At 34.9% G+C, this 16,089-nt stretch overlaps 1 protein-coding gene across 4 annotated transcripts; it reads left to right on the forward strand.

The window, feature by feature from the left end:
• Positions 1-220: 220 nt before the first annotated feature.
• LOC116340267 lies at positions 221-14,109 on the forward strand. 4 transcript variants are annotated; one of them, XM_031766671.1, is made up of 25 exons: positions 223-940; positions 1,189-1,394; positions 1,984-2,143; positions 2,237-2,459; positions 2,537-2,745; positions 2,928-3,183; positions 3,250-6,320; positions 6,428-6,478; positions 6,575-6,667; positions 7,182-7,244; positions 8,040-8,134; positions 8,233-8,341; positions 8,399-8,562; positions 8,662-9,704; positions 9,777-9,831; positions 9,922-10,021; positions 10,081-10,234; positions 10,308-10,436; positions 10,517-10,617; positions 10,681-11,112; positions 11,200-11,666; positions 11,739-11,821; positions 11,891-12,009; positions 12,091-12,250; positions 12,375-14,109. In XM_031766671.1, exons 3-25 carry the CDS (start codon positions 2,087-2,089, stop codon positions 12,404-12,406), a joined length of 7,266 nt encoding a protein of 2,421 aa, XP_031622531.1. In that variant the 5' UTR covers positions 223-940; positions 1,189-1,394; positions 1,984-2,086; the 3' UTR covers positions 12,407-14,109. The 4 variants fall into 4 exon arrangements, with proteins under 4 accessions (XP_031622528.1, XP_031622529.1, XP_031622530.1 ...); XM_031766668.1 differs by lacking the exon at positions 1,189-1,394 and having other exon boundaries at positions 221-940; XM_031766669.1 differs by lacking the exon at positions 1,189-1,394 and having other exon boundaries at positions 221-940; positions 10,084-10,234.
• Positions 14,110-16,089: the final 1,980 nt, after the last annotated feature.

The following is a 16,089-nucleotide window of genomic DNA, read 5'->3' on the forward strand; positions in this document are numbered from 1 at the left end:
TTACAGTCGTTGTCATTGATTGTGGTCTCTTTTTTTCAATTTCATCCGTTTTCCTCAATATTCTGACATATGTCAGTGTCAAAAATGCAATTATGATTCGGAAATGTGTTGATGTGATGGCGCTGCATGTTTCGTTATTTTTTTTTTTTCATCTGTGGAATGCGCATTTCGAATGTGTCAAATAAACAAGCACACACAGTGATAGAAGTGAAAAACTTCGATTTTGTATCGATGCAAAAGTGTGCGAGCAAGATAAATGTATCGTTTTAAACTCATCGGTGAATGCAATAGAGACAATTTCGTGTACGAATGCACACCCAATTCGAAGAAAGAAGAAGAAGTCATTATTGTTGTTGTGCATAGAATGCACGATATATATCACTGATAGTTGTGCTTTTTTTTTGTTCGACTCTTCACACTTATTCATTCAGTAACAACTCACAAGTGAATGAAGTGTTTTTAATATCGCAGAATCGAATAGTGAAAACTTAAATCGCAAGTGATACGGCGTGCATACGCACACGGCCATTTAAAATGAGGACAAATTTTTATGGACATTTGAACTTTTAAAACAAAATATTAACATCGTTTTTTCCAGTCCTTAAATCGCCGCGAACCCATCCTTCTTTTCCTTGTTTTCATTTTATTTTTTCTTTTAACTTTTCTGGTTCCGTTTGTTTTTATGATATTCGTTTGTGATTTTTCCGTCGTATCTCGGTGTGTGTGTGTGTGTTTGTCATTTTTGTTTTTCGTTCAATCAAAAGGGAAAAGCGAATAGAGAGAGAAAGAGAAGAAATAGTATTTTCCGAACGTAAATTTTCGCCGTTCGTTAATCATATTTCGGTACAAAAACAACGGTAGCTGCAATAATGCGGCGCAAACGAGTCACGAATAAAAAGCAATCAGTTAATCAACGTTTAGATAACAATAGCCATACAAGGTACGTTTATTCACTTAATTTTTTTTATCTTCTTTCACTCGGTCGCGTCAAAATCCAGTTCAAAACTTTTCTTCTTCTTCTTCTTCTTCATGAGAACAAAACAAAAATATCCGCTTATCCGCTTCACGCTTCATAGTTAAAATAAATGTATCGCTGTTGATTTAATTGATTTCATTTTCTGCCTTTTTTCTGACGATTTTGTGTGTTTTAAAATCAATACACACACATTAATTTAATGCACAACACAGTCCACGACATCAAGAATCTTTCGCAAAATACTGCGATATTTGCAATGCAAAAACAGCTCGTGCCCAAGGAACACTCAAATCGCCGTCGCTTCAGACAAAAAATCTTACAACAAAAACTAACGTCAATAATCCACAAGTAGACGAAGACTCAATTTTTATAAGCAACACTTTATCCTCATCAAAGTCACTTGAGTCGGGAGAAAAAGGTAAGCACAAACTTCAAAAATGAAAATTGTCATCACAGTCACAAATCACAAATAAAAAATTGACCAAAAATGAAATGAACATATACCTACAAATAAATGTTTGGTCACGCTTGCATGGGACATATGTGCAATCGGAAATAAAAAAAGAAGTTTGTGTTTAATTTACGACTAAATTCACATATCAATTGAAATTTTCTTTGTTTTTGTCTCTAACTTATTTGTACAAACGCAGCAACTGGCGCTCCATCTGCACACATAGAAATCATCTGTCAAAGTACATACACATCCTAATAAAAATAAAATTGACGTTTATAAAAAAAATAACATAAGAAAACTGTATAGCTCAGTACATCTACGTAATACAGTTCGTGTTGAATTATTATAGAGAAACTATATAAGTGTATTGGTCAAAATATTTTATTTATAATAATAAATACACTGGATTATACAGACTTCTTATTGACGTGAATCTTATTTTCAAATAATTTCACATTCTTACCGCCTGATGATGGTTAACATTGATCTTGATATGAGTCAATTTTTATTTTATTGACGTTTTCTTTTTCACTTTTTTCGTTGTTCTTTATAGAAAAGGAGAATTGTCATCGGGTGCCTCAGCAACGCAGCTAAATCATCAACACCAACGTGAACGAAAGACTGGAACTGTTTGCGCACCGATTACTTCACAATTGATGAAAACAGCATCGAATGCCATACGTTCGAATTCAACACAGTTGAATCAACAACAGGTAAACGCTCATTTTTAAATTTAACCGCCGATTTTCGAATTAAATTCTTTTTCTTTCTTTTTGTTCTTAATTTGGTACGTGCCACTGTTATAGCAACAAAATCAAAAATCTGTGAACAAAACATTGAGTCATAAAAACGCAGGTTCAGCTGAAAATCAGCAGCCACAAATTGGTGATAATAATCATTTGCAAAACTTATCGAAAACGGGTTCATTTCTAAGTCATTTGGCCCGGGAATTTTCCGGTGTTCGTGCCAGCAGTAGTACGGCTAGTGATTTACCTGCTATGAAATCAACCAGTCGAAATAATTCGAGCGGTAGCTATAATATTATCGATTATTTGTCGATTATTTTAAATTAATTCTATTCTTTTCTTTTGTGATTCTCACCTTAGGTAGCAATAATAGTAGTAGTGGAATCGCCGGAAAACGTGTCATGCGAAAACAACAACTCAGTTGCAGTGAAGGCAGTGTATGTGAGGAGGCTCGTGAACTTGATGAAACACAAGGTTCATCAGCAACAAATGAGCCTCCAGATGCGGACACAGTGGCAACATTAAAAAACAGCACAAATGAGATATCCAACGAAAATGACACTAAAACGGTAGGCTACGGACACCTCCGCGAAACAAAGATCTAAGTCTGCTCGATCAGAGTTTTTGAAGGTCTCGAATTCCTGTAGTTGCATCGAAATTCCGATGAATACACCATTTCAAAAACTCTGTGAAATTTTCGGAGAAAAAAAAACAAAATGTTAAATTAAATGTTGGTTTTTCTTCTTTGCAGTCAGACGATGGGGTCTCAGATGTTTCGACAAACTTAGCATTAAATAACGGTGGTGATAATGATAATTTAGTTTCCAGTGATCGTGATGCGAGCACTAGCAATGCAAATGAAAATTCATTAGATGAAAATAGGTTAGATATGGATGAACAGCCAATAGTTAGTCAGTCAACAGATCAATTGGAAGAGGTGATTTTGTCCAGTGATAAAGCCAAAACTAGTTCAGTGGCCGGAAGTCAAGATGCAATAGTTGCTACAGGTGAGTTTGCATTTTTGTTTTATCTGGTAATTTGAATTATTCATTATAACTTGTAATTCGTTTCAGAAACCACAAATGATGCGTTAATACCAACGGATAATAATGCATTATTACCAGCACCAGATGAAACACAACGCTTCAATTTACATCGTCGTTTTATTCGAAAAAGTTTAGATGCGACGACAAATAATTTATTGTATTCGAAAAATTTCATCGAATCGGATACCATCGAAACGGAATATCCACGAAATTTGGATGACAACATTGAATTGTTGAGTACAGAGACTGAAATATTGGAAGCACAATTTATTCCATCAGATGATAAATATCTGCAATTCGATTTGCCACAAGATCAACATCAATTGCAACAAGAGCCCGAATACACGGAAGACGATGAAGAGCCGGTCGGCGTGTCGCCTTGCGGTCGATTTTTTAAGTATGACAAAGAGGTTGGCCGTGGTTCATTTAAGACTGTATATCGAGGCTTGGATACGCAAACCGGTGTTGCGGTTGCCTGGTGTGAGTTGCTCGATAAAAAGGTGAACAAAGCGGAACGGCAACGATTTCGCGAGGAGGCCGAAATGTTGAAAAAATTACAGCATCCAAATATTGTGCGATTTTATAATTATTGGGAAGTGGCAAATGGCAAAAAGAAAAATATCGTTTTAGTAACGGAGCTCATGTTGTCGGGTACATTAAAATCGTATTTGCGACGCTTCAAAAAGATCACACCCAAAGTACTGAAATCATGGTGTCGTCAAATTTTAAAAGGTTTATACTTTTTACACACACGATCGCCGTCCATCATACATCGTGACTTAAAATGTGATAATATTTTCATAACCGGTACAACCGGTAGCATTAAAATCGGTGATTTAGGTTTGGCCACATTGAAAAATCGTAGTTTTGCAAAATCGGTAATTGGTACGCCGGAATTCATGGCACCGGAAATGTACGAAGAAAGTTATGACGAAGCGGTTGATGTGTATGCATTCGGAATGTGCATGTTAGAGATGGCCACATCTGAATATCCATACAATGAATGCGCGGGTCCGGCTCAAATTTATAAAAAAGTTGTGTGCGGCATAAAACCGGTGAGCTTTGAAAAGATTGAAAATCCCGAAGTAAAAGATATTATCGATCGTTGTACAAAATTGCGAAAAGAGGATCGGCCCAGTTGTTTGGATTTATTGAATTCGGACTTTTTCTGTGAAGATTTGGGCATTAAACTCGAACCAATTACAAAGCAACAATTTTTACTCAGCACAGCTTGCAATAATATTGAGTTTCGTTTACGTTTAATGGATCCAAAGAAGCGAACATCAAAGCACAAAGAAAATGAGGCCATTCAATTTGAATTCGATATAACGACCGATAATGCGGACGATTTGGCCAGCGAAATGTTCAAATCGAATATTATCAATGAAGAAGACTCAAAAGCGGTGGCCAAATTGATTAAAGTACAAGTGGCCGCATTGATTAAGCAACGACGTGAATTGATGGCACAAAAGCAGGTCGATGGCCAAAAATCGCATTTGAGATCGAAAGCATTGCGCGCCCAACAAATGTTAGCCTTTCAAAAGGCTGCCGAAATCAATGAAGAAGACGACGATGAAGAGGAATCGGATGAAATCGAAGAGGAGGATGATGAAGAATATATCCCGGGTGTAGTGATAAACGCAACCGATATATTGGAATTAGGTAAAAAGCGCGGCAACATCGAATCGAATGACAGCGGATTGGTACAACAATCAAGTCTGGATGATGCATCCATTGTACAACAGAAATCACAATCGACTGGTGTTAGCTACGATCAGAATATGCTGGTCACAAATCTACCAGATATCGACAGCATTCCCAAAGAATCGGATAAAGTAATGCAACAAGTTCAGCAAGTGCAATACTCTGGTGTAGAACCTGATTTGCTAATTTTACGTAACGAAACGGCAAACAATGCACATATTGAAGGTGAAAATCGAATGATCGACGAGTCAATGAGATCCAATCAAAATCAACCACTTCAACAGACAGTGCAAATGGAACCGCCACAACAACAACAACAGCAGCAGCAGCAGCAGCAGCAGCAGCCAATGTGCATTAATGTGAGCTCGGCAACCGAAGTAAATGCACTAATTGGCAATCAACAAATGATTAACCAAGATAATCAACATCTTGTACAACAGAATCTTGTATCACCGAATGAAGTCGAAATGTGGCATCAACAGCAGCAACAACAACAAATTCAACAGCAACAACAACAAATTCAACTGCAACAACAACAAATCCAGCAACAGCAACAACAAATTCAACAACAGCAGCAACAGCTTCAACAACAGAAACAGGCACAACATGCTCAACAAGTTCATCAGCAAATTCAACAGCATCAACCACCACAGCAACCACAGCAACCACAACAACAACAACCACAACAACTCAATGAAGTGCCAGACCCAACATTAATCACCTATCAGACAACTCAAACCGATCACTCAGCCATACCAATTGAGCATGCCACAGTCACCGTTCCATCGATGATGTACGATGCGAATGCACCATCATCGGCCAATTTGATGATGAATCAAATGAAAGATCCGAATGAGATTGAAGCGCATGCCATCAATACCGATACATCTTCATCAGTTTCATCACAAGAACTAGCACAAGTTATGCATCAACAAATTAGTCAATCATCAACTTCCAACGAACAGGCCATATTACAATCGCAAGTCCAACAAAATATCGTTCAGACGCCGTCATTGAATCAAGCGGCGCAAAATTATCCAACGGCATCCGTTCAAATTCAATCACAAGCAGCAGGAATAGTGCCTCAACAAATACAATCGATGCAACAAACACAACCATCAGAACAAGACCAATCCCAACAACAACAGCCACAAGTGCCCGTTGCAAGTAATAACGGAAGCAACACAAATTCAGCGTCAAACCCAAAACCGGCTCAAAGTGGCGAAGGCAAAACCCGACGATCAAACAAATCTTCGGAACGTATACCCAAACTAGTGATATTAAGCGTTCAAAATGGAACATTAGTCGATTGCTCTATGGAGAGCAAATTAAAAACCATTAAATTCAAATTTGATATTAGCGACGTTAATCCAATTGATGTGGCAAATGATTTGGTAAATGATTTATTTACATTTTTTAGTTAATCTATCGAATGGGAATGATGCCCATTTTGTTCAACAGTAATTTCCAGTATTTATAAATTTCATTCGTTCTTCAATAGATATCCAAGGAATTGTTGTCAGCGAGCCAAAGAAATGTGTTTGCCGATATGGTAAAGGATATTGCTTTTTATTGTTGATTCTTTTTCGATTATTTGTCGATTATTTTAAATTAATTGTATTCTTTTCTTTTGTGATTCTCCCCTCAGGTAAAGGATATTGTGCGGCAACTCAAATTGAATCCAAACCAAATACCGGTGCCGCAAACAACTCATCGCCGAACTGGAAGCGGCCTCGAAAAGGTTGGTATAAAATCAATATTCTATTCGTGTCGAGCAAATTGGTTTTTTTTTCTGTGGTCTTGATTGTGTTCCTTCATTCGATTGGAATTCGAAATAAATCGATATTATTGTGATTTTATTTCGCTCAGCTACTAATCTATAAAACGAAACCAATGAGACATTTATCCATTTAAACTCTGTTCATTTCATTGCATCATATTTTGATTATACAAAGCAACGAGAAAGAAAAACGATTAATACGATCAATTTGTTTGAAGAAATGGAAAATGGCGATCGTTAAAAAATCGTTTTCGTTTTATTATTTACTTGACTTTTTTTCAAACCATATTCATTTGCTTTCATATTATTTTGAATTACTCTCATTATTTTTTTATATACTCCAAATCTAAACATAAACTCTAAAATATATATATATATTCTTAACTTGCACGCATTCAAAACTTACTATTATCATTCGTAAAAAAAAAACAAACAAAAAATACAAAACTACTTCTGCCGGAATCAAATCATCTAGGTGAGACATGCGTCTTTAACAAGACAGCGAACAGCTTTTAGAACGCATCAAAGACATCGATCAGTAAGTTTCCCTTCAAAGTCAACACAAACACATGCATTTTCACAATTCTCATTTTACGAAATGAATTTTGATTTTTGGTTTTGTTTTTTTTTCTATCCTGCAAATGGAAATAGTGACCATGTTGTTGCATTTATACTTTTGGTTTCTTATTATTTTCTAGTCATTTGATTTTAATTTGTGTCGGGTTTATGACACTTTTTATCTAGTTTTAGTTCAATTTTTTTATCAATATATTTCTTTTTTGTTTTGCAAATAGAGCATTTCTCTCTGTCTCCCTATCTTTATCTCACGAAAGTTTCGAGTCGAAAGCACATAAAAAAAGTGTGAAAATAGAAGTGAAAAGTCAACTATCGACAGGAGTACTCAATAGTAATCAGGAACATCCATTTAGAGATAAAATAGATATAGCAACGAACTAGAATTCAATGAATTAGATTGATTCGAGCATAGATAATTGCTCTACACACGCACAACGAATTATTTCGAACGATATGACAAGAGCTTATGCATTCGGCAAGGGAACTCTTTCCTAAGAGAAATGTGTAGTGTGACTGGTTAAATTTCCATTTGCAGATCGATTAAATGTACTTTTTTTGTTGTTATTGTTGTAAATTCAGTTAGTTTTGTTTTTTGTTTGTATGTATGCTTTTATCTGATTACTGCATTGGGCATTTTTTTAAAATTCTGATGCAGTTGCACGTACAATATCAATCGATTATGTTGTCGGTTTCATTCAACTTTTCTAATTAATCGTGTTTTCTTTTATTTATTTTTTGGCATCATTTCCATTTACAGAAGGATGAAACATCATCTTTATCGAAAATGTTCGATCCAACAATTTACAGTATGCAACCACTACAAGGCATTCAAAACACTTCAAGTCCAAACAGGTATTGAGAAACATATGTACATAAATACTTTGAGATTCCAAGTCGCTTTTCATGTATCCCTTCAATCACTTTTCATATTTGTCTTTTCTCTATTTCAGCACAAATAATAACAATAATAATAGTATAATCAACAATAATAACAACAATGAGGTTGTTTCTGATGTAATTAAGAATATTCCAGATGATGTAAATAATGGAGCACAATCGGTTAGTTTTTTTTTTAAACAAACATTAACTGAAATATAATATGTAAAATTTATTCAGATAAATCATTCCGAACATCAACAAATGAGTGGTGGCCACGAGCTATCGCGAAAGACAAGCACGGCCTCTGAATGTACGACAATGTCCGATTATACTCCAGAGAATACGATTTCATCGTCAACAACATCATCGCCACCAACAATTTCGATGTTTCAAAATATTAGGTAAGGATCCAAAAAGGGATCGAAATACAAATTTGTATTCGGAAAATGTGAATGATTGGGACAAAATTCAAAATGAAACAAACCTGTTGTCATTTTCAGTGATATACCGAGTTCGTTTGAGGCAGCGCAAACAATGACTCAATTTAATGATGCCAAAGAATCAATAACGCTTGCAGCTAATTCAACACTAGAACAAAAGCTAAAGGAAGTTTCCCACATTATAGATACTTCCGAAAATGTTTTTGCACCGCTTCAAATGACGGAACAAGTGACTAGTTTTTCTGATATTGGAACACCAAAAAATGAGGTAGTACAGCATCAACATATGATGCCAGCCGCTCCAGTCGAAAATATTGTGACGACACCTGCAACATCGTCGACAGCACCCAATACTTCTGAACCGCAAAAAGATTTAGAGGCCGCTTCGCCAACAAAAGTGCAACCCGTTCGAAAGATATCTCGATTCTTAGTGAGTCCAGCAATTTTAACGGTAGCAAATGAAAAGAGTGTGCAAAGCATATGTGTTGAGGAGCCACTTAAATCACCGCCACCCACAATGGGTCAGCCAACAGCTGGCGATGTGCATCAAATACCACAACAAACTCAACAAGTTCAACAATCGATTTCAAGTGGTGATCAATTACAAACACAACAGCAACAGCAACAGCAACATCAGCAACATCAGCAACATCAGCAACATCAGCAACAACAACAACAACAACAACAATTACAACCACCCGCTGATATGAATCAACAAACTATAATTGATATGTCCAAACAGGTGATCAATACAAATTCAAACGAACAACCTTATATGAATGCGTCAAATGTATTGAATGTACCAACGCAATTGAGTGGAAAAATTGCCGAATTCATTGAGGCAGTTCAACCGGAAGGTGCACCATTCATAAATCCAACCGATATTATATCACAATCGAATGCAATGGAAACCAAAGAATTCATTCAGCAACAATTGAAGAAACCGCTCGGACCGGATCACATTAATACATTGGAACAGTTGAAAATTGAATTGGAAAATATTACACATGTTCATATGATGACCAAATTTTTATCGGAAAATGATGGCAGCTCATCACAACTTTCACCCGAAATGAGTGGTGGCAATCAACAAATGGTCGACGGTATGTGAACTCTTCAATTTTAATTTTTTTTTTGTTTGAGCAACATTTTTTACAGCATTTTTCTATTCACAGAACAAATAAACATGGTGAATTATATGCCTGGTGGCATAGATAATCCACAAGATATGTAAGTGTTTTCAAATTAAGACAATTTCTATTAAAATTCTTTAAGTTTCTAAATAAATTGATAATTATATTTTCTTTTTGTATTGCACAGAATGCAAGGAGCGTATGTAAATCAACCAATGCACATGGATATGTACAATGGAAACATTATGCAATCGAATCAATATATTGATTCGAATCAAGTGATTCAGGTATGCATTCGCACATTTTAATTTTTATGGAGAGAAATAACGAAGATTCAATTCCACAGCAGCATCAACAACACCAACACCAACAGTATTCAGCGCCAGATAGTGTGGCAACATCAACCATAACTTCACCACCCGAGTACAATCAACAAGTTGTGAATTCGCCCACATTGAATTTACAGCCATTGGACTTGATTTCAGCTTTGCAACCTGCACGTAAGAAACCACAATTTAACTGAATTTTCAATCGAAATCTTTATCAATCAATCGTTTGTATGTATATTTTCAGAACAAGCAAATCAACAAATGATCCATCAAATGATGTCACATCAAGTGAATCAGGGTCAGCAAAGTACATCGGTTGTTTCAACACCGACCGGAGAGTATATGCCGCCAACGTTCCAAAATATGGAATCAGGTATATAGATCGACAAGCTAATTAAATTTTTGACAAACCAAATAATCCGAATCAAATAAAATATTTGTGTAAATTTTTAGTTACGGAAACTCCACCAATGACGAATGTGATGCAACAGCAGTTGCCCCAACAACCAAATACTCTAACATATTCAGAAGCTGTAAAGCTCCCCACTCAACAGGTACGTTAAGTCTAACGCCAATTAAAAATAAAACACTTTCACTAAATAAAATACATGTTTCAGGAGCTTTCAAGTAATTTACAACTTCAAAGCGGCGGTCAGCATATTAATCAATGGCCAGATACGCTTGAAAATGTGTCTGAACTATCAACCCAATCGAGTGCAATGACAAATGCAATCATTGGTTCAAATCCGACCGAACCACAAATCGAAATGATGACAAATGCAAATGTAAATCAAGTCATCACAAGAAATGAGACAGATAATCGAATTCCCGATCAAAATCCACCGAAAGTGCGAAAAATTTCACGCTTTCAAGTGTCACATGTTAAAGAAGAGGAGAAAACGGTTAAATTACCAAATATTATTCATGGCGGCGACGTTCTATTAGAAAATGTCTCGCCTGATCAAAAATCAACGCCAGTTACACATGAAATGGTTACGCAGAGCATTCAATCGCCGGTCGAAAATTCACCAGATAAACATGAACCAATGGTGAGCTGACAAAATGAAATAAAATGTCCAATGTTACGTTAAAGAATCAAAGAAGCGTGAAATCTAATCATTTTTTTTTTCTCATAGCAACCAACGCCACAGCAACAGCAGCAGCAAACGGTACTAACGCCACAGCCACAAGCTTCTCACCATCAAATGCCATTGTCCGAGTTTCCAATGCCACAAATGCAACAAACATTCAGTCAACCGTCGCATGAGCAACCAGTAATGCAAGCTCAAAATTATGTTCAGTCCCAATCAATTCAACAACAGCCGCCAGCACAAAGTCAATATACAACATTGGAACAGTCACACATAATAAATCAACAGGTAATGCAAGCGCAACCACCAACAATGCCTTCGATGGCGCCTCAAGCGATTCCAATGACGGCCCAAATGATATCAACACCACAGCCACAGCCACAGCCACAACCGGCACCAGTTTCTTATGTTCCAGAACCCACTCAAATGCAACAACAACAGCAGCAGCAGCAACAACAGCAACAACAGCAACAACAGCAGCAGCAGCAACCGCAACAACCGCAACAAATTAAGTAAGTTCACAAGAGTCCAAACGTGGAATAACAATATTTTAAAATTGATTTCTTTTTATTCTATTGATATAGTTATAGTCAAAATCAAAGTCATACAATTCAGCACAATATCGACATGGGAACGATGAGCTATCAGCCGGTTTCTCAACCGCAAGGTATATATTTCAAATCACTATTCTATGCATCGAATACAAATTGAATAATGCATTTTTGTATGTTTTCAGTTTTGCCAGTGGATAAGCAATTATTTACACAGACACTTCAGCCACCGGCGCCACAGCCATCAAATGTATGTACACCATCTGAAATGATGACCACAACGATACCGCAAAATGAAAAAACGGTTAGTGTAAAAACAATAATTTTCAAACCAAAATAATTGTGATTGAAATGAACGGTCATTGTATCGTTTCACATTGCATAGGAAATCAAACATAATTTGGAGGTGACGAGAAATATGCTGAGTACAATGCGACTGGAGCCAACAAGTAGACAACGATTACAACTATTGCTTCAGCGTCAACACATTGAAGAGGAAGAATTACGATTGCGACATTTTATGGAATTAGAAAAGTTCAGAGAACGTAAGTCATGGCCAAAGATTCAAATAAAAAAAAAATCGACAAAAAATTGAGATTGTACAAATTGAATTGCATTGTTTTGGCTGATTTTTAAAGTGTATTTTATTCTCTATCATGATCATTTCAGAAATAACAGGTGAAGATCAAAAGACGAATTAGCAGTTAATATCATCGGAGATCACAGAAATTGAGATCGTTTAATCCCGCGAATCTCGATACGAGAAAATCTTTTAATCGAATAAATCAATTGGCACCTTTACTTTTAACGAAGTGAAAAAATGGCCAATCGGTGATGCTAATTAGACCAGAATACACCATACCAGACCAAATGGATTGCTCAAAGCTCATAGATATAGTATTGATTAAACAAAAAGAGAAGAACTAAATATCTAGATTAGAATGTAACTAGCTTCGGTAACCGCTGAACGGTATTAGCATGTCAACTCTAAAAACAAACAAACAAATCTACTCGAACGTAAAAAATTAAGAAAAAAACCGCGATATTTGATTAAAATAACAAGAGAAGCCCAAAACATATATAATAGAGCAAAATGGGCGATAGAAGAGAGGGTTGTAAAATAAATTATAGGGATTGGCTAATAATAGCGATAACTGTTGAGGTTGAAGTCTTCCTTCTCTCAAAAAGAAATTCAACACTAGTGTGATTCAAGAGAAACAAACCCTTTTTTTTGTAAAAAAAAATGGAATTTGCCTACAAATGAAGAGTAAAATAAATATCGGTAATGCAGCGGCAGCAGCAGAAGAGTAAAGAACACAATATGTACCAAAATGAGATTTGTATTTGCCTAAACGATATGTATTTTATTGCGAAAAAAATGTGTTAAATTTAAAAAAAAATTATGGCCGAATAGAATTTATTTATGATTTGATATAGATGGATAAAAATTGAAACAAAATGAAGAGAATATGATAACATGTTTTAAGGAAAATCAAATGTGTGTAATTTTTTATCGCATTCATTCATTGGAGAAAACTGATCATTCAAGCCGCATCAATAAATCGTGACGTTGTGTCCGTGGGAAAAAAAATAAACAACAGCAGCAACAAATGCGATCTATATAATCTTTTAGAATGCCCCTCCCACAATTGTAATAAAATATTTAAAAAAAAACATGTTTGCTTTAAATGTATAAAGTTATTTTAAAAGAAACAATTATAATAAAATAAAAACAAAACCGTAATGAATTTACATCGTCTTACTCGGTCTTACTAAATCATAAAAATAGCAGGAAAAGTAAAAACAAAGTAGTTGACAAAGGCTAGAAGCAAACATACGAGCCATGCTTATTGTATCACACGAATTTTTCGTCAAATAACGTCAATTCATTGAATCATACCTGCATCTTTAATTTTCTTCAAGCAGTGTTCAGTCTATCCGGCTCCATATGTCTGCGTAAAAAAATCGAAATTCGTTCAATCGACTGTTGATGAAACAATATTATGTACATTTGATTAATTTCCATGGGAGATTCGATCAACAGTTCAAAATATGAATTAAATAAAAAAAACCAACATATATATATATATGCAATTATAAATAAATTATTACATATAAAATATGGCGTGATCTAGAGCTGACCGAGAGAATGGCAAGAAAAATGACAAACGCAGGAATAAACAAAAGTAAATATGAATAAAAGTGATTTAAAATAATAGTATGTTAAGTGGAAAAATGATAAAGGTTACTGAAAATACGATCGTACCAAAGTTCTAAAACCGTTCGGAGTTTATATATACACGTAAATAATATACTTTATATAAAATTCGCTGTCAAAATACAATTCACAACTTGTTGATCATCAACTCGTAGCAATAAATTTTAAACGTTGCGTCATACTCGATTTGTTCAATTGTTTTTTTACAAAAAATCCACATAGACATAAGAGAACTAGTAAAAACGTCATCAGATTCTGTCTTATTTTGATTTCGCTAAACGATGCCAACACGGTCATTCGTCGTAATCAATGGAAATGTAAATCGGAAAAACTTTAAAACGATTTTTGCTGATCTATGGATTTTCAGGATATCGCTCACTCTATTCCCAGACAAAAATCTTCTCTTGCCTAATGAAATTGACGACTACGTCGCAGATCATATATTCAGGTAAGTTTCAGCTTCTAAACTGATGATGCTCGTATTACAAAAAACTGGCTGTGTACTCATTATTACACTATGACAACATTTATTAAAATGAATGGTCTTAAATAAGTGTACAAAAGTTTTTTTGGAAGTGTCAAGCCAACAAAAGACGGGTCAATTTTCAGTTAAATTTGGATGTACTGTGAAATTACGCTGAGGTAGAAATTTAAAAAAATAAATGTGCGTTTCTAGATTTCAAATAAGTATACAATATGTGTACAACTAGAAACCGTTAACAGATTTAACCGTTTCTTCAGATGTAGAGATTCAATACGGAGCGTAATAATGGACCAAAATGAACTGAATTTGGTGAATTACTTTCCACCTCCTAGCTCTTTGAGTGTATGCTGATTGATTTATACAAATAAATCCGAATGCGTCTGCCTTGTGGAATTTTAGTAGATGGTCCTAAAAATAGCCGATATTTTGAATAATATTTTGATCCACAAAATTCACATCAAATAGGATTGTTTTCTCTGGAATTAAATATGCTGGTATGATGTGATAGATGATTTTGCATAAATTAAATCAAACAATTTTTTCTTTCAACCTTCCATTTTCAGTAAATTAAATTCTTAAAAAAATTACCCAAAGGATATTTCATTTAAGAAATGCTTTTATTATATCATTATGTGGGATTTTAAATTTACAAAACCATTTCAAAACTGTAAAATATTTTTGAATGTGCTGTTCAGAAAAAAAAAAACTTGACAAACTCTTTTGTCAATTGGAATTTGTTTTCTTAAAATTCATTACCCGTGTGTAAAAAAAATGTGTGACTAAGGAAATTTTGTACGAGATTCAGTCAACTACTTGTCGATTATCAGACGATTTATTTATGATAAAATTGACTATAAATTAGTTCACCTTAAGTTAACTTAAATCATCTTTAGTCACATAAAATTTATGTTAATTTGAGTCATACTACGACTACGATCACTCTCAGTTAACTTAAGTCAACGACAATGACTTTTGGACAAATTAAGTGCAAATCATTTTAAAATGGAGATTTTTTTTTAAATTTGCGTAAAATCCAAATGTATGTACTTCAGCCAAACTGAGAAATGAAGCACCAAAAAATAGACCAACTATACTACCAATCTTGATGACTTTGTCAAGATCCTTGAACGATACCCCTCGCGTAAATTCGCTTGGCTCATTTGGAACTTGAATGGATATTGATGTTTTGCCCGCAATACGAGCCTTTTTCTTCTCATACGTTCTGCAAGTGAGTAAAAAAAATTTATAATTTCAACATTCAACAACAACAACAACAACAACAGGGAAGAGACGATATACCAATTACCCAATCAATCCAACGTGCATTTCGCTACAAGATGGAAGACATGGTTTATCATGTTGAATATGTTTGCGAGTTGCAATTATGGTGTCATGAACCGCAATACATTTGTTCGTAATTGCAGTAATGATTTTCATCTGTTTGATTTTCATCAAATTAATTCGAATTAAATATGATTGGCAATTATTTCGGTAATTTGAAAAGAATTTCTTACATTCACTTGGTGCAAAGTGTAATGTGCAATTGCAGTGTTCCATCTCATATTGAACGTAGGGCAAAGATGCATTCGGGATCTGGACTATGAAAAAAAATCTGAAAAGAACATTTTTTTTGAGTTTTGTCATAAAAATATAATCGAATATTCGTGAGTATAGTAATAAAA

This window comes from Contarinia nasturtii, unplaced genomic scaffold, assembly GCF_009176525.2.
Source record: "Contarinia nasturtii isolate CC-2019 unplaced genomic scaffold, AAFC_CNas_1.1 Cnas_scaffold_630, whole genome shotgun sequence".
Lineage (NCBI taxonomy): Eukaryota > Metazoa > Arthropoda > Insecta > Diptera > Cecidomyiidae > Contarinia > Contarinia nasturtii.